The sequence below is a fragment of the Carassius carassius genome, chromosome 2 (assembly GCF_963082965.1).
Source record: "Carassius carassius chromosome 2, fCarCar2.1, whole genome shotgun sequence".
NCBI classification, from domain to species: domain Eukaryota; kingdom Metazoa; phylum Chordata; class Actinopteri; order Cypriniformes; family Cyprinidae; genus Carassius; species Carassius carassius.
The window spans coordinates 31,434,719-31,454,133 of record NC_081756.1 but is presented as its reverse complement, the minus strand read 5'-3'; the positions used below and the strand labels follow the sequence as shown (position 1 = coordinate 31,454,133).

General features: G+C 37.6%; 1 protein-coding gene across 6 annotated transcripts in view; it reads left to right on the top strand.

The window, feature by feature from the left end:
• Window positions 1-19,415, top strand: part of LOC132108228 (serine/threonine-protein kinase BRSK2-like) — a 153,482-nt gene that overhangs the window by 106,540 nt on the left and 27,527 nt on the right. For 3 of the 6 annotated variants that reach the window (XM_059514904.1, XM_059514912.1, XM_059514875.1), the window contains exons 5-13: window positions 4,566-4,682; window positions 8,947-8,980; window positions 9,072-9,140; window positions 11,303-11,449; window positions 12,825-12,856; window positions 16,297-16,461; window positions 17,174-17,271; window positions 18,175-18,325; window positions 18,912-18,980. In XM_059514904.1, coding sequence (XP_059370887.1) covers window positions 4,566-4,682; window positions 8,947-8,980; window positions 9,072-9,140; window positions 11,303-11,449; window positions 12,825-12,856; window positions 16,297-16,461; window positions 17,174-17,271; window positions 18,175-18,325; window positions 18,912-18,980 — 882 coding nt within the window. The remainder of the gene's footprint in view (window positions 1-4,565; window positions 4,683-8,946; window positions 8,981-9,071; window positions 9,141-11,302; window positions 11,450-12,824; window positions 12,857-16,296; window positions 16,462-17,173; window positions 17,272-18,174; window positions 18,326-18,911; window positions 18,981-19,415) is intronic. The other 3 variants (XM_059514921.1, XM_059514896.1, XM_059514885.1) reach the window with 2 other exon arrangements.

The window sequence follows — 19,415 nt, the reverse complement described above, 5'->3', positions numbered from 1 at the left end:
TAGTTATTGGTTGGCATATTTCAATGCTTTAAAATATGGGCTGTGTGTACAGAGATGAATGTGCAGTTCCAGGGGCATAGAAATTATGACAACACATAGAGATAGGAAAAGGCAAAGAGAGATATTGGTGAGCAGTGAAACCTCACCAGATGGACCTCAATCAGGGTAGATACCATATTTAAATTGATGTGAATTAAAACGATGCTTTGATCTGTGTTTCTATCACATGGTTATATATTGGGGTTAAAGTTTGTTTCTTGGCTTTTCTTTTCATTTTTTTTTTAGAAAGAGATATTTTTGTCGGCACCAGGTATACAGTATCTAATGTTGAACAGATTGATGACTATCCCTAACAGTCTCAGAAGCATATTTGATTTAAGCATCTTTTTGTGTATTTTAGGAGATTTTTTTTTCAGTTGTTTTATATATTGCAGATTTAAAGCAGACATATGTACAGAATCAATTCGAGTCCTTGCGACCCCCTGTTCTGGACATGTATCTCTTATCACTTCAGATGTATGTTCTATTTGACTGTACGTTCGGGTGAGCATACGTGCCATTTTTCTGGCACACAACCTGGCCAGGATTTCTATATTGTCTAATATATCCAGGTTTTGGCTTTGTTTGCGCTGTGCAGACTATTGTATAAAATCAAAGTAGCATGAGAGCTATAGAGAGCAGACTGATCCTTGTGATTGGTCTGTGCAGCTCTACCACACCTAATCTGTATGCATATTTAGATCGCTTTTTACATAAAATGCCTGCATGTAATTGGTCAAACTACTTTTCAGTCATTACCTTCAGCAAGCATGAAAACAGGAAACAATGCCACAACCTGGATATTTTAGGCAATGTAGAAACCCTGGGCAGGACCTGTCCTGGATAATGGCACATTTGTTCACCCTACCATAAGTGCCCTGCAAAGTGGACTTCACAGTATATTCTGCCATGATTCCAGCTCGAAGGGAGTGTATATGTTCCATTCAAAGGCATTAAAATGTGCAAGATGCACATTTAAATTGTATTTATTTACAGAGGTAAATCTTGATTTTTCTCCTCCTCTCTCCGTTTATGCAGCTCTGCATTTTCTGGTCCGTGATTTTTCATATGTTTGTACAAATTAGTTGTATTGCCACTGTATTTTAAAGACTTTCTACAAATGGTACAAGTCGCTGTTGTCTCATTTTCGGCCTGAAAATACAGCCATACAATGCTCCTCTTTCTCTCTGCTGCCATTCTCCGCCTCTGACTGACTGCTGTTTTAGAAATGCGCGGCTGAGCGGCGTGCGCGGCTGACTGCTGGTGGTAGTGCTAGTGGTGAGTCACGTGACGGTACAACACAGGAGAGGGGGAGGAGAGCAGTGTCGAGCACGAGCAGCACTCTTGAGAGCTTGATCTGCTCTGTGACAGCAGCAGCATTTTGACAAACTCGGCCAGGTCGCAAAACGAGAGAAACTGAAACTTAAGGATCGATATTTTCACGTTGGCATCGATCAATACCGATACCAACGTTGGTATCGATATTATCGATATTAGTATCGATCTGCCCACCTCTAGTAGACACAGCTGTGCTCGCGGCAAGATGGAATGGAACACGTACCGGGGCTCATAAGGCAGCTTCCTTAATGCACACCTGAAATTCATATGCGCATTCGAAATGTGGATTTTTATTTTAAATTCGACGAATATTCGAAAAAATATTTTTTTTGATAGCCTAAGAAAATCGGCTATGCGATTTTTTTTTTTTTGTTGTTGTTGAAATTTAATCGTAAACACAGCCATGTTGAAGCCTGCAGTAAATGTTTTGCATTATGGCAGTCCACTCTGCCTATTGTTTTTCGAAAATGTTGCACTCCTGTTTGTCATTTTGCACGTACCTTCACGCCAATAAATCATCAGAAATATTGGTCTTTACCAATATATTGAATCTTTACATTCCTCCTGCCTGTTGTCCGTGGATTTACCTATATTTGGTGTTATTTGCCGTATAAAACTTTAGACATGCAAAATCGATTTTACAATCGATTCAATGAACACTCGTCACTCAAATCAAACAGGATTTTTTCACAAAAGTAACAACCCAAGAAAGCAAAGTAAACGTTCTCTCATTTGTAGGTTGCATTGATACGTAGCGGTGGATGCAAGTAAAACAGTACCTAATTATTTTTCTCACTTGAAATTCACAATTCACAATTTTCATTGCAATAAACATGTTTTTGACAAAGATTTAAATTTGTTTGTGGTCTATATAGCCTGCATCAAAATGAGGTTTGCAATGATGCGCCCGAAGGCACGGGTTGAAGACCCAGTCAGTGACGTCACGATATGCGAATTTGTTTAAACTCATACCGACGTCATCACCATCACAAAAATTAACTTTTTTTTTTTACATTGAAACTTGAAAAAAAAAAAAATAGACCGACCTACCGACCCTTTTTTTCTTTTTTAAAATGACTGTTACTGCAAACCAAAATATTTTTAAGGATGGCCTGAACACTGTGTAGGGACCGTGTCAATCGGAACACAGTTCATGCATGGAGTTCTCTTCTAACGAGCTGATGATCTGAATCAGGTGTGTTAAATAAGAAAGACATGCATAATAAGCAGAGTGGTGGTACACAAGGAATAGAATTGAGAACCACTGTTCTAAAGGAACCATTTGCAGGAACATATATATATATATATATATATATATATATAGGAACTTTAACAGTAACATCACAGTGGGGACACTAGTTTTCTCCTCAAGAAGATATTGTGTTTATTGGTTTCATGAACTTCTACTTTGTCAGGGAAGATAATGACCACCCATTTCACACAGCTCCATACCTACGTTAAGTGTAATAATGGAGGAGCAGAGAGAAAGCGCAGCTAATGTGAGCAGAATGGAAGCTCGGCTGGACACTTTAGTTTCCACAAACCACTGAGCTGTAAAATGTGCACTTCAATAAGGGGGCAAGAGCTTAGCATTTGGGGTTTTGAGGAAGGTTATGGAATATAATAATTTTATCAAATTAAATCAAATCCCTCTCCTTGTTTTTTTTTGTTTGTTTGTTTTTTTATATCAATCTCTCAAACCAGGTCAGAAAAAAGTTGATCGCTGGTAAAGCTGTTCACTTTCATTTTGATGCCTCATAATTAGACATCGAATAATGAGGCTTCCTCACACTTCAGGCATTATGAAAGAAGGAGCAGCAAAATGGCTTTAGAGTTGGGGGTTAGGTGCTTTTATAGGAGTACTCATTCGGTCTCTTGCTGGCAGCTTATCAGAAGAGCCTCTCAGTAAACACACACTGGTATTGACCGGGGACCCGCAAGCTATCTTTCCATTACCCTGAGCTCCTCCTCCTGCTTGGTTTCCTTGGTATGGGAAAGATGAATCAATCGCTGTAGTAAAGAACTTTATTGCTGGTCTGTGTTTAAACTGTGCAATAACTTAGTTATGGATGGGTGAGTAGACACCAGGTCTTTTAAAGCTGGTGCTTCCAGCATTCTCCAACATTATGTACTGAGCCTTTTTTTTTTAGAAATGTGTGCATTTTAAAAGCTACGCTTACTGCTAATAATGTATTGACTTTGATGACATAGTACAGTACTACTTGAGAGTTGACTACAACGCATTGATAATATTGACAAGATCCCTCTCTGAGATCAAGTAATTAGGTGACTGGCAGATGTATTAATTTCTGATGTTGTTCATAATGGATGCAGATGGTTGATGAGTTCCCAGAACGGTTAGGGTTGCTTTGGTGCACTAGTAGTTATTGCGGCAAAAAGAGGAGGACAGTATTTCTGGTTCAAGTCATGTTTCTGTCCCAACAATTATTAGCCAGTTGTTGTTGCCAAATCATCCCAAATGAGGAGCTTCAGTAAATGCACATTGGCTCACAGTTCACGATCAGCCGTCTTTTGAAAGATACTTGATGTACTAGCTGTTTTTGATCTCTTGGGCAGAAAATAGTCTTGTGTCCCTCGATCACTTTGGATGAAAGAGTCTTCGCTTCTTGACACTGGCAAAGGAAGCTCTGAATTTTTATCTTCAGATCAGAGGATTTCACAATGGTAGAGGGAATCAAGATGTTTCCCCTGATGTCTGATCAAGAGATTTGGGGCTAAGTCTGATACTGACCACTTAAATGAGTAATAAGAAATTTAATTAAGCTGGATCATTTAAAAATAATAATAATAAAATACACACAAACTCATTGGAGGTTTAAATTTCATCAACTATGAGTCTAGTTTTTCAAATATAATTGTTTCCCCCAAATATTAATTAGCAGCGATGCACTTTGTTTAAAAGTATTTATTTTCTGAGAAATAATAATGAAACTTACTGCAGATCAACTTATTTTTAAGGATTGTTAAATAAATTGAATACATGTTCCTCACAGAGGTGTATTCAAGTAATTTGAATGAATTGCATTTTCAGTGTATTATAAATACATTATAATACATTAAATAAAAAAACATAACATGCCATTTACCCTAATACCATTAACTAGTACAGACACTTAAGAAAGCTGCTAATGTGTAGAGGTTTATAACGTAAGCACTTTGTTTTGTAGCCACAGAGACCTGAAGCCAGAGAACCTGCTGCTGGATGAGAAGAATAACATCAGGATAGCAGACTTTGGCATGGCTTCTCTACAGGTTGGAGACAGTCTCTTAGAAACCAGCTGTGGGTGAGTCATACTCTGTCTTCCTACAACAATTACCAGTATACGTGAAAGTTTCTCACAAAACAAGGGAAAACTGCCTCTGATGCTTAAAAACACTTCTTACAGTTCATAATCTGGTACAGTTTTGCTTAATTTGGCTAAAAACAGTACATGCTCATGCAATTGTTTGATTCTATTTGGATCAAAATACCAATCAAAGCATAAGGTTTGACTTGCATAGACAATCCCATCACATTAAATGGCCATTGAGAACAATAGCATCATCTTGAGAGGATATTAAGACATCTGGATAATGCATGAGTTGAAAACTAGCAAAATAGCTCCCATTAATAGTTTAACGCATGAATGCGCCTGTTGTTTTATTTGCATGCTTCATTTTGAAAAGGCTGGAGAAATGGCTCTATATTAACAACTGATATCTATATCTGAAGGACTAGGTCTTGCATTGAAACACTCGGCTGGGCCTGCTGCCACTGAAGCACTTCCTGAACTGCTACTATTAGTGAAAATCATGAAGATGATGGCCTGACCTCACTTAGGCTTTTAGAGTCTCTGTGAATGTGTAATGCATGCCATTAGAGGCCCCATTATCAATGAAAATGAGAGGGCTAGGTGCCGCAAAGCATATTATTATAGATGAGGATTAATCAAGGCTTGGAAATTTTTCCCCCGAGTGACCAGACCATAGCTTTGACTATTTCTGCTCCTATTAGCCATCACTAAAATTGTGCCACGTCTTTGATGTTTTCCTTCAACGAAGGCATTTTATAATAATTGATTGCGACTTTCCCATCGCTAGGCACAGATACGATTTAACATTTTTCAATTCAAGTTTCAAGTTTATTTGTATAGCGCTTTACATGATGCAAAGCAGCTTTACAGAAAATTAAGTTTCTACAATATCTTTAGTAGAGGTGTCAAGTAACGAAGTACAAATACTTTGTTACATTACTTAAGTAGAAATTTTGGGTATCTATACTTTACTTGAGTAATTATTTTTCAGCTGACTTTTTACTTCTACTCCTTACATTTTCACACAAGTATCTGTACTTTCTACTCCTTATATTTTAAAAATAGCTTCATTACTGCTATTTCATTTCGGCTTGTTTTCATTCCGGCTTGTCATCATTCAAAAAAAAAATAAATAAATCGCGCCATCCGGATGGAGTGAATTGGATTGTGGTTGGATGAGAAGTATAAACAAATACCATTCCGACACCCTATTGGTTTGTACGCGATCCATCGCACCTGCACATGACACAAATCACATCACACTCCAGCAAGGACATAGCCAGTTTTGGGTTCGTTTATCAAAAAATATATTTCTTAAAAGTAGGGTTGGGTATGGAACCGGTATCCGATCGCCTCAGAGTCAGTCCTATGAAAACTGGCGTCAGACCGGTCTCCTCCCCGTCTTTCACCGCGCTCTTCAATCTGCAGACCGTGGCGGAGCAGCGCAAGCGCACTTAAACGCAAACAGAGGTCACAAGGTGTGTGTTTATCGATAGATTGTTAGAATATCTGTATCTGTGCAGTTCTTTGTCATAAATACAGTTTACAAAAGTTCACGAGGGAGCAGTCGGTTTCTCATCTACTGTAAAGTTTTCACTTGTCACCGCTCATCACACCACAGTTATTTCCTCCAGCGACAATCTAGACCTTAACACATATGAACAAACACACACTTTAATTACACTTATTTAAATATATTTAATTTAATCATGCATACTTTATACATACACTACTGTGCAAAAGTCTTAGTCACGTTGGTATTTTCACACTAAAGAATGGTGTTTGGCCAGTTATTTATATATTTTGCTGTAGTGTGACTGTGTCAGTATAAAATATCAGTTTACATTTCCAAACATTCATTTTGCCGTTGTCAGACTGCTGGTGCATTCAAAATCGCACTAGATTATTATTAAAATTAATGGCAAACTGATATTTCCTACTGACACACTACAGCAAAAGATATAAATAACTGGCTTAAAACCCTTTTTTGGGGTGAAAATACTAATGTGCCTAAGACTTTTGCACAGTACTGTACTTTACAAATGACATTGTTGCTACTTTATAAAGAATGACCGTACAGTAATTCACAGAACTGCTTAAAAACAGTGACAGACAGCACTCATCTTAACTAAATATCAGAGAGATTGACAGAGATACAGTAGAAACATTATGTGTGGTTTTGTATTAAATAATGACCCAGATTGTGAAATACATTTATTAGCCTTAGATTAAGGGAAGCACATCTTGGGAAATGAGAGCATCCAAGGTGAAAGCTATGGATTTATTTTATATATATTTGTAATGTTCTTTAATGTTATCCATAGTTTTTTTTTTGTGGTTCTTTTTTTTTAAGTATCGGTTCAGGCACCGTTTAGGCGCCGGTACAGTTTTAAAAGTATCGAAAAGGCACTGGACCCTACTTAAAAGTTATTATTTCTCACTGGCTCATTTACCAAATGGGTGCTTTCTCTTCGTCCTCCGCAAATTAAGCTACTGTAGGTAGTTCGGTAGCGAGACGTTTTAATAAATTCTCGTTTGCAATTGACGACGCAAATGACAATGTTGTGATAAATAGGCTGTACCGACTTTGTAACTCGTTTCCCCCCAATGGACACTGGACACTGGACCCTGGACCCTAAGGTGGGGTAGTGCACAATAGGCCCCTGTGGCGTAGCCTAAGCTTTTGTTCTTAATTGCATTTTTTTACTTTTACTTTTATATTTTAAGTAGTTTTTTAAACCAGTACTTTTACACTTTTACTTGAGTAAAAAGCTTGAGTTGATACTTCAACTTCTACTAAAGACTTTTTAAACCCTAGTATCTATACTTCTACTTGAGTAATGAATTCCAATACTTTTGACACCACTGATCTTTAGTAGTAGCTTATCAGTGGTGACTATGTCCAAGGCTGTCTAGATCCCCCTCCAGAACCTTCATTCAAGTGAAACTAGATTACCCACAATACAGTGCAAAATTCCCTACTACCACTGGCCCTGTTTGGACAATTACTCTGGTTCCCCAAGCTTGCCAGTTTGAAAATAACATCAATTAAACCTTTCTTTTCCACTTCTGTTCTCTGAGGCATAACCAGCACTAGTTTACTAGCACGGAGTCAGATTAGCTCACAGTTAAAACCATGGTAATGTAAAAGAAAAAGTTTATTTCACTTCTTTTGACTTTTTAACCAACTTGCCCCTAGTCCGACCTACAGCGCTTGAGGAATAACAGAAAGTATCTGCCAAAAATCATGAACCGCATCTTGGAGTAGATGAGTAACTCCTCTCCATCAGGGTCTTTTCACAACGGCTTAATCACCTATCATAGGGGATATTCATGACACACACACAGAAATCAGGCTTCTGCAGAAATATTCTTATTTCAGCACTGGAACTGTGATTGTGGTTTAATTTGTAAGATTATGGGGTGGAGAGTACTGGATCTGTTTATAGTGCACACGTGAATTTCTCAGTATGATCTTATAAACATTTTTATCACTAGGGAGTAGTATTGTAAGGTAGTAGTATTGTCACATGAGACTGGTTTTTAAAGGGTACACATATAGAAATCGGGCTTCATTATTGACTGCAATATTACAAAAAAAATGGTAACACTTAACAGTAAGGATTAACTTGTTAACATTTTTAACGTTTGTTGCTAAATATGGAGTAGATTTTTTGGTAACACTTTACAATGATTGAGGCACCTGCTATGTGTAAAACGGCCACAGAAGCACTGAAATTACTGAGCGAGAGCATGTTGCATTAACCACATAATTTACTATAAAAACCTTGCAATTTGGTGTTGGAAAACAGCAATAATAGCTTTCTCTACAGTGAGCAGTAGTTATGTTTTTAAAGCAGAGAAAGTAAACCATTAAATGAATGTATTATCAATACAGACTTATTTTACATAATGGTATATGACACCTGCAACGAAACAGGCATTTGTAGAAAATTGGTGTTGAAAAATAGTGAACTGCTTCTGATGATGTGCCATGCCGTTAAAATACATTACACAATTCAGATGATTACAGATCTGTTTTACACACTCCCAGGAGAAAGTCGTTACAATTTAATGTTGTATTATTGGATCATTTGACAACAGCATGTACAGGCTGTTTGTCAGAAAAGATGGTGTGAAGATCCTCATGCAAATACAAGGAGCTATTACTGAATTAGTGTACTGCTTGCTTCCTCAGTGTATAAGCCAAGATTGGGTGAGGATGATGATGACATATTGTCCTGTTTTCTTTCAGATCCCCTCACTATGCCTGCCCAGAGGTCATAAGGGTAAGTACGTGCTCTCAGTGCCATCTCTCATGATGGGACTTCCTCTGAATCGCTTTTTTTCCCCCACTTCTAACTTCTCTCTCTCTGGTAGGGGGAGAAATATGATGGCAGGAAAGCTGATGTATGGAGCTGTGGAGTCATTCTCTTTGCACTTTTAGTGGTGAGTGAAAACTTTTCATGGCAAAGGCTTCATTCTGTGTCATATAATTCTGATGTGATGTGGCCCTCTGCCCTTATGTCAAATTTGAGCCACAGTCTCTCTCAGCAGCATGCATTGGAAAAACGAAATCCCCTGTGTTTGAATGAAAGTCTATTAAAGGATGTGGGGGAGTCCAGACAAGGATATTTCAGTGCTGCGCTAAGCAAGATAATTTTTAAAAGAGAAAAGGCTTTAAGAGAATCAAGGTGTTATACAGGCTCTGTAGTCAGAGCTCAAAAGATTGACAACACCTGAGCTCCACCATGGTTTCTCACTCCAGCTGGTGAATATCAGACATGATCAGAGTGAGATCAGCTCTTTTTATTCATCATGCTGAGCGCTTTATGAATCCACTTTCATCTTCTTACTCTTCCTTACTTAGACTGCAAAAGACTTCGAGTTCTTGGAGGAGGGAATTAAACTGAAATTCAAGTGACATGTTCTTGACATTTATTTAAATATCAAGTTTATTATATAAATTTGGGGTTGGCTGGATTTTTGATGATTTGTTTTGTGCTTACCAAGGCTGCATTTATTTGCTCAAAAATACAATAAAAATGTAAATATTGTAATATTGACATATTATTATAATTAAAAATAACTGTTTCCTTTTTAAAATAAATTATGATTGAAGAGTTTATTCGTGTGATTGCAAAGCTGAATTTTCAACAGCCATTACTCCAGTCTTCAGTGTCACATGATGCTGATTTGGTGCTCAAAAACATTTCTTCTTGTTGTTGTAAAAACAGTAATAAATAATAAATAGTTTACATTATTTACAATATACATTACATTATACAATAAATGCATTTGATTCTGAATTGCCGAAGTTTAAATACAATATACACTTTTGCTAACCTAGCTAAAATGAAAGCATAAAAAAAACCTTTTTTATCTGAATTCAAGACAATAAGGTGTAAGTGTTTGTTCTGAATCCATCAAAAATACTATCAGCAGATTTTTAACCGCTTATGTCTTCACCTTACAGTGATTGGTTGCCAGCCATTTTGCATTTTTCCCTCTCATTTGTATAAAGCTAAACATTTCTTAACTTTTTGACGTTCTCACTGCTTACTCGGCTCGGCTGTCAATCCCACAATCCCCCATGCAAGCCTTGCTGCTCATCTCCAGTAGAGAACAAACTGAAAATGCCTGCTCACACCAAGCTGCTCGTCAACATTAGGAACCAGGAATTTGTTCTTTGATCTTTCAATGCTCGAAGACCTTTCATTAGAGATGCAATCTGTATCCTTTTTTAATTTATAATCTCTCTAGATTGCTAGTTTTTGCTAGATTATGTCATCTATTACGTGGCCCTGTCGTTAGTCATGCTTGTATATTTTCATCATTTATCAAGCGCTGACATCTCAGTAGTGTCAGGGGCCCTGATGGGATGCTTTGATGTGAAAAAGATGAAGTGTATCTGGCACAAAACAAAGCTAATTATCAAAGCACAATCATCTCTCTATGCCAGCCATTTCTTGATTTATTTTGCACCCTACTTCCTGTGTAGATATCCTTCATAAAACTCTAAAATATGGTGGGGGTGTTTTATTTTTAGCAAATCATTTATCACTCCTCTGATGGCTACATGTTCATACAGATCAAATTATAGTATATGCATCAAATAATTCCTGCTCTTTTGATTCATCAAACAATCCTGAAAAAAAATCTCTACTGAGGCAGCACAATCGTTTTCACCATTGACAACAAGAAATGTTTCTTGAGCACCAATGAATCATATTAGAATGATTACTGAAAGATGATGTGATGCTGAATGTAATGGCTAATGAAAATTCAGCTTTGCCAACACAGGAATTACATTTTAAAATATGTTAGAATGGAAAACAGTTCTTTTTAATGGTAATAATATTTCACAATATTTCAATATAAAAATACATGTAAACGCAGCCCTGGTGAGCATAAAAGATTTTAAAAAATCTTATCAACTCCAAACTTTTGAACAGAAGTGTATACAGGACTAGGGGGACCAAACATAAATTAAGAATCAGCCATTGAAATATACATATTGGTTGACATTATTCTGAATATTAGGGGGATTTTGTCCCATACAGTATATATAATTGATTACAGTTCTGAAATGTAATATTTCTCTCTGTCAGGGTGCTTTGCCATTTGACGACGATAACCTGAGGAACTTGCTGGAGAAAGTGAAGCTTGGGGTCTTTCACATGCCCCATTTCATTCCTCCAGACTGCCAGAACCTACTGAGGGGGATGATCGAGGTGGACGCCACCAAACGATTCACGGTCAGGGTCCAGCATCATCACACTCAGATTAACAGTTTTATCTTATACTAACATCATTCAGATCTTGTATTCAGAACCTGATACCAAAAAAGATGAATTATCTCTTAAATGGCTCATGTGGCCTAAGGTGGTGACAGCATTGCATGTGCACTACACTGTCTACAGAAGCTGGTTGGCTTTTCGGTTCCACAGGCATCTACAGTATATTAAGCTGATTTCTATTAAAGAGTGTTATGTGTCCGAGAGCTCCTCTGCTTTTAAACTGACACTCCAGGTCAACACAGAGCAGAACTAATCAACACCCTGTCTGTCCAGATCACACATATCAGCTTCAAAATGCTTGCGTGTCTGCACTTCTGTCTGTCTCTTTCTTTCTTTCTCTCATCTCATGGCCTCCTCGTTTCTCTGCTCTTGTCCCTCAGCTACTATTTTCATTGTTTTGCGTCGGAGCAAAACCTTCATCTTTTTCCTTTTTCTTATAAAATGCTGGGGTGATGAGAGGTTTATAAGCCTGTCCTTATTCCAACTCTTTGAAATACTCCAGTTTCCTTTTTTGCTTTCCAGAGAAAACAGATCACTCTCTTCACTGCCTTACGTATCTCACTGATTGAAAACAATAGCGCTCGCCTAGGAAAGATCCAAACATAGCCCATTTCCTGTGCGGTTTGTCAATTATATAAGTGGGAAGCAAGTTGATACTGTTTGATCTTATAGATCCAATTAAAACAATCCAATAGGGTATTGCAGAGTACAAAAAGCACTACTGTTTGACATTTTTTGTGAAAAAATATCTACAGTAAACCTTATTTACATAAAAAGGAACACGGAAAACTGGACATTACAGGTGGCTAGTAAATATGACGATGACTTTTGCACCAAAATACTGTGTCCAGAAGTGCTGTAAAATAATCTTTACTGTCAACCACAAAGCAAGCATTTTAGTTTAGAACATTTCGGTTCAGTCGGTGTGTCATTCCTCACAGTTTCTTGATCAGGTCAAGTGCAGAATGTTTGTAGCATCTGAAAAGACACACACCAGACTCACATCTGTTACTTTGAACTATAGTGACTGATTTCAGTTCAGTAAAGATATTCCTGTTGGTATTACATGAACAGGCACTGCTGTTAAGGCTGTTGTTCTTGTTTTGTGGGCCACAGTTTTAATTGGCTGGCTGCTGAAATGTACATGTCTTTGTAGCTTCCACATTTTAAACCTGTGGAGATCAGAGGATGTGGCACAAGAGATGGAGATTAGAGCCAGCTGGAAACTGCCTGACGTTTAGAGATGGATTCATTGCTTTTACTGTCATACTCTGCTTTGGCTCTGTTAATGACTAGATAATGGATTGGCTTCTGTGTTTCCCTCTCTTTACAGTTAGAACAGATACAGAAGCACACATGGTACATGTGAGTATAAACTTTGTTTATTGTCATATGGTTGTTTTTGCTCAGTATTTGTTTGTGTGTTTGTGTCTATGTATGTACATACTGTATATGTGTCCTGTAAGCCTACTGTATGTGTCTCCTCAGACCTCACTGCAATAACCTGAGAACTGAGGTTCAGAACTTTTTCAATGAAATTGCATTTTCTGCCATCACTAATGTACAGTGGGTACATTTTTTTTCCTCATGTACACACAGCACCCCATATTTACAGAAAAGCACAAAATTGTTGACATTTTTGCACATTTATTAAAAAAGAAAAACTGAAATATCACATGGTCCTAAGTATTCAGACCCTTAGCTCAGTATTTAGTAGAAGCACCCTTTTGATCTAATACAGCCATGAGTCTTTTTGGGAAAGATGCAACAAGTTTTTCACACCTGGATTTGGGGATCCTCTGCCATTCCTCCTTGCAGATCTTCTCCAGTTCTGTCAGGTTGGGTGGTAAACGTTGGTGTACAGCCATTTTCAGGTCTCTCCAGAGTTGCAATTGGGTTTACAGTAAGTCAGGGCTCTGGCTGGGCCATTCAAGAACAGTCACGGATTTGTTGTGAAGCCACTCCTTCGTTATTTTAGCTTAGGGTCATTGTCTTGTTGGAAGGTGAACCTTCGGCCCAGTCTGAGGTCCTGAGCACTCTGGAGAAGGTTTTCGTCCAGGATATCCCTGTACTTGGCCACATTCATCTTTCTCTCAATTGCAACCAGTCGTCCTGTCCCTGCAGCTGAAAAACACCCCCACAGCATGATGTTACCACCACCATGCTTCACTGTTGGGACTGTATTGGACAGGTGATGAGCAGTGCCTGGTTTTCTCCACACATACCGCTTAGAATTAAGGCCAAAGAGTTCTATCTTGGTCCCATCAGACCAGAGAATCCTTCAGGTGTTTTTTAGCAAACTCCATGTGTCTTGCACTGAGGAGAGGCTTTCGTCGGGGCACACTGCCATAAAGCCCCAACTGGTGGAGGGCTGCAGTGATGGTTGACTTTCTACAACTTTCTCCCACCTCCCGACTTTGGATTCTTTACCTCTCTCACCGAGGCTCTTCTTCCCAGATAGCTCAGTTTGGCCGGACGGCCAGCTCTAGGAAGGGTTCTGGTCGTCCCAAACGTCTTCCATTTAAGGATTATGGAGGCCACTGTGTTCTTAGGAACCTTAAGTCCTTTGCTGAGGACAGCTTGCTCAATCTAAATCAGTTTAATGCCGGATTCGCACAAAGATTATTCTTGAAAGATGGAGCAGTTCCCTCTTTGTCTGGAGAAGGCGTTGTTTATGGACCACAACCGGTAAGTGTATTTTATTATTTAAGTTGGTGCGTTTAACAGTTTCAGTAACTTATTACACAAAGGGCAACGCTGTTTAGCTTTGTTAACTAGATGTTAGGGCTGTGCAAAAAAATCGAATGTGATTTTCATGCGCATCTCGTCAGCAAAAACGCTCCTGTGATTATAAGTACATCTCCAGCACATGCTCCTGCCCACTTGCTTCTCAAAACTAGCCCAATCACGTTTCCAGGAGGGCAGTGTGTGCTAAACTGGTGTCGAATCACAACACACGAACCGCTGGCACAATCAGAACTCGTAACGTATTTCTGAAGGAGGGACTTTATAGAACAAGGAAGTCATCAGCCCATTTTTATGTCAGTGAAAACAGCGGTATACAGATAGGTGAATTGTGAGAAAAATACTGTGTTTTTTTTTACACGCGAAACATGAACACATGTTATATTGCACACTGTAAACACGATCAAAGCTTCAAAAAAGCACGAAAAACGGGACCTTTAAGGTATACAGGTGTGTGGCTTTCCTAATCAAGTGCAATCAATTTAATCAAACACAGCTGGACTCAAATGAAGGTGTAGAACCATCTCAAGGATGATCAGAAGAAATGGACAGCACCTGAGTTAAATATATCAGTGTCATATATTATAAAATATATAATAAATATATTAGGACCATATGATATTTCAGTTTTTCTTTTTTAGTAAATCTGCAAAAATATCAACAATTCTGTGTTTTTCTGTGAATATGGGGTGCTGTGTGTACATTAACGAGGAAAAAAATTAACTTAAATGATTTTAGCAAATGTCTGCAATATAAGAAAGAGTGAAAAATTTAAGGGCGTCTGAATACCTTCTGTACCCACTGTATATATTAGTGCTGGGCAATGATACATTTTTTTTTTTTTTACGGAATTACACATATCATTGTCTGCTATAAATCGCAATTAATCACATTGTTATGCACAAAACTAATAATGCATTCAAAAGTAGTGTATTGTGCACTTTTTTCATTTAAAAGTATGAACAAGAGTGTTATAACATTTGGTTTGCAAACACTTAAAAAAAATAAGGTGCTTTTTACAGCAGTATTCCTTTTACATGGTAGCAGTTGCGTGAATATTTCTAAATGGGTAAAGCAATATATTGTGAGAGGGACGTGTGTTACCACGTCACATACGACTCAAAATAATAATCCACAAAGTGACAAAACGATTCACTCCACTGTGTTGAGCGAGAGCGCTTCTCTGCTGTCTTTACGTGCTATTAGAAATTTCCTATTTCCAACTTATAAAGTCATGATTATGAGCTTGTTGCATTTTTTTATGTTGAAAACTAACAGTGGACAGTGGTTTGTGAAAGCTGATGCTTAGCCTAAATAATTTGATAGGTTGCATCCCCTCCTGTGACCCAAGATTTGTCTTTATGTCTATTCAGAGCCTGTGAGCAAAGGACTTTAATAATAATAAAAAACTTCATTAACGTGCGATAAAATAATTGTCGGTGTTAATGAATTAATGCATTAACATGATAATAACAAGTTAACTTGCCCAGCCTTTATATATATATATATATATATATATATATATATATATATATATATATATATATTATTATTATTATTATTATTATTATTTGGAAAATTTATTTTTAGTTTCAGTTTTACATTGGTAACGTTACCTGGTAAATTTTAATATTAGTTTTCATACATGATAACACTGCTGGGTCCAAAACAGTGTATGTGGACTTTTTTTTATAGTATCTCTACTGACATATTGAATTACTGAAATATTCTGAATGGATTTAAATATGAAAATATATTATATAATACACTATAGTAAGTAATACTACACTCTTATTGGTAGAAGAAAATGTTAATCAAATTTACCAAAATATTTAATAAACAAACACTCAGGAAGGTGGTTCATTTGTAGAATGATGGGTGTTAATAATTTTCCAGAGTTTCTGTGGGCGCAGATTGGATGTGGGCCTGTTTGTGACTTATACTACCAGCAAGGGTCCTAGAACACACTGGAGGCGATTACCATGTGTGCTCAATTAATGAAAAATTAATGAAAGAACAATAGATTATTTCACATGTGCTTGTTCTGATCTTTTATTCAGAGGAGGGAAGAATGAGCCTGAACCAGAACAACCTGTGCCACGGAAAGTAGCGATCCGCACACTACCCTCTACTGAGGACATCGACCCAGATGTGCTTGAAAGCATGCACTCGCTCGGCTGCTTCCGAGACAAGAACAAACTGATGAAAGACCTGCTATCAGACGAGTGAGTAACTAAGAAAGAGACGCTCACCTCAGGAAGGTTGCTTCCCATGATACCAAAGTTTTTTTGCCCATGATCAGACAAGACTGAATGCTTTTGTTTTGGGAACCATATGTGAGTGTATTATTATTTTACATCCTTGTTTCTTAGGGTTAGTAAACACACAGTACAGCATCTTGGCTGCGGGCTATTAGAGAAATCCATTCCCTCTCGTTCATCTGTCATCTCCTGTACTTGCACAATTACCGGCTGCACGCTTCGCTGTGTGCGATCACTTCGTTAGCCCAACTGATAGATGGCCTGGGTGTTCCCTCCTAAAATATTACGTACTCTTTCTTTTCTGTTGCCTAGCATTTAAACAATTCAGATGGCGCCTGCAATAAAGACCGTTGATATTTACTTCCCACTGTGTGGTCCGCAGCAGAAAAATTCAACACAAGGCCTCTTGCTGGGAGAATGTGAAGACTTTTTGAACTCGCCCAAAATCTTGTCGGATATGTTATGTCTTCATGAATCGTTAATGAAATAAGAGATATCCTGTGATCTCTGCAGGATGTCTTTTAGCTCTCTGGGAATGAGGTGCATGCTACTCTTTGCTCTTTAACTAATGAAGTTAATCAGCCTGAGCTGAGGATTATTCTGGAGATTGTACTGTATATCAGACACCTGTCATGACCACACACGTTTTGTTTCTCCGTGCCCTCTCAACCTCCAGTGATAACCAGGAAAAGATGATCTACTTCCTCCTGCTGGACCGTAAAGAGAGATATCCTTGCCAGGAGGATCAGAATCTACCACCCAGAAATGAGATTGGTAAGAACAGTTCAGTCAGTTTATTTGTTATGTATTTAATCTGTTCATTTATATTTCCTTCTTAATGATAACATGAAATGGCATTCACAGCAGCTTTGTGATGTGACATAATTTCCTCACCCACACAGCCTCGGATACACCAGTAGACACCAAAAGTTGTTTAAAAGCCAGAAAAGAGCATTATGATGAAATAACATGAAAACATAATTTTCTATGTAACAATATGTTTACTGATGAATCATACGCAATAAAAAACAGGGACATTTATTAAAATCAGTGGGGCCAATTTTAACTTACACTAAGGTTTGGGTTCAGTAAGATTTTTTAATGTTTGTGAGAAAAAGTCTCTGATGCTGCATTTATTTGATCAAAATACATAATATATATATATATATATATATATATATATATAATATGAAATATATTATTACAATTTAACATACCTGTTTTCTCTTTAAATATATTTCAAAGTGACACTTTTCCTGTGATGACAAAGCTACATTTTCAGCAGCCATTACCCTTTAATCTTCATCACATACTGATTCAGTGCTGAAGAAACATTTCTAATTATTAATGTTGAAAATGCTTCATATTTTTTTTGTGGAAACCGTGTTTTTTACATTTATTTTTATTGTTTTGATGAATGGAGATTTCAAAAGAACAGCATTCATTTGAAACAGAAATCATTTGTAACTTTATAAATGTCTTTGCTGTCACTTTTTTATTGATTTAATGCATTCTTGTTTTTCTTCTAAAAAAAAAATAATTACATGCTTTAGAGGGCTGAGAGACATGATGAAAAATATTCACTTTTAGTTTTTTCCCATTATGAACTCCCCAGCCATAATGGGCTGTTTTCATGTGTCAGGGATCATTGAATTCATCATATGCTGGTCTCTTCAGATCCTCCCAGGAAGCGAGTGGACTCTCCGCTCTTGACAAGGCACAACAAGAGGAGACCAGAACGCAAGTCTATGGAGGTACTGAGCGTGACAGAGGGTGGGTCTCCTGTTCCTGTGAGACGTGCCATCGACATGGCACAACATGGTCAGAGGTACAGCAACATATCTCTCGCTACTCTATTATTTATGAATCTCTACAATTGGAGCAGTGAGTGCCACAGTAAAAATGTCTGAAGGGAAGTCACATTTTGTGGACCCTTGAAAGGGAAAATTGAGGATGATGAATGTTAAAAATCAATCAATCAATAAATAAACTTTGGATTGTCAAAATGAAGTTTACAGTTAACATAAGCTTTATACTAGCTTTGAAATGCATTTTAAATTGCACATGAAGAGTAAAAGAAATATGATCAATGAGCTCAGCTTAATTCTTTGAAAAAGAAGTGCTTTACTATTCTCTGAAAATCCATTTCTCAGCTAGTCGAGCAGCATGCTGAATGTGCCATATGGGGAATTTTGACTTCTCAAACTGGTTTTAAGGGGAACAATGTGATTGCTAATGTGCCTTTCATTTTTCTGTATCTTTGACACATTTTATTACAAATTCCTTTTACTTCTTTTTCATGTCCATTGTGATCCATTTCATCAGCCCCGTGTCCTTTCCCTGTGTAGATGCTTTGGCTCAACTTCATGATTACTTTTGTAAATTTACTCTAACTTTACTCTCTCTTACTGTAGTAAATCTGTTTTCAGTAAAAGCTTGGATATCTCAGATGCCAACCCCATACTGCAAAGCAAGGAGGAGAGGTATAAACCACCGCCATGCTTTTTTTTTCTCCGTTCTGAAGATGCAGTGGGGTTTTTAACACTTAAAACATGCCACAGAGAGCACTGCCCTGTTATTTCATCTACTGAGATTTAAGATCTTAAGAGCTCAGTTTGCTTAAGAGGGAACTTTAAAAAAAAAATGGAAGTTGCACGTGTAAATCGAGTTTTTTCCTCCCAGTTTGTCCCCTCAGTTTTGGTAAAGAAGCGGCCCTCTGGCTCCCTCCACACACATCAAAAGCATCTTATCTCCCTTATTTTGCCTTTCATGTTTCCTTTGATTTCTGGCATTTTTGTCCCTTGGTAGATCCAAGATTGTTAATTTCTTTCCCTCGTTCTTGTTTTGCCTTCACGCTTCTTTTTTTTGATTTTTAAGAGTGATGTGAGCATTTACAGTAGGTGAGAGACAGAAGTTAT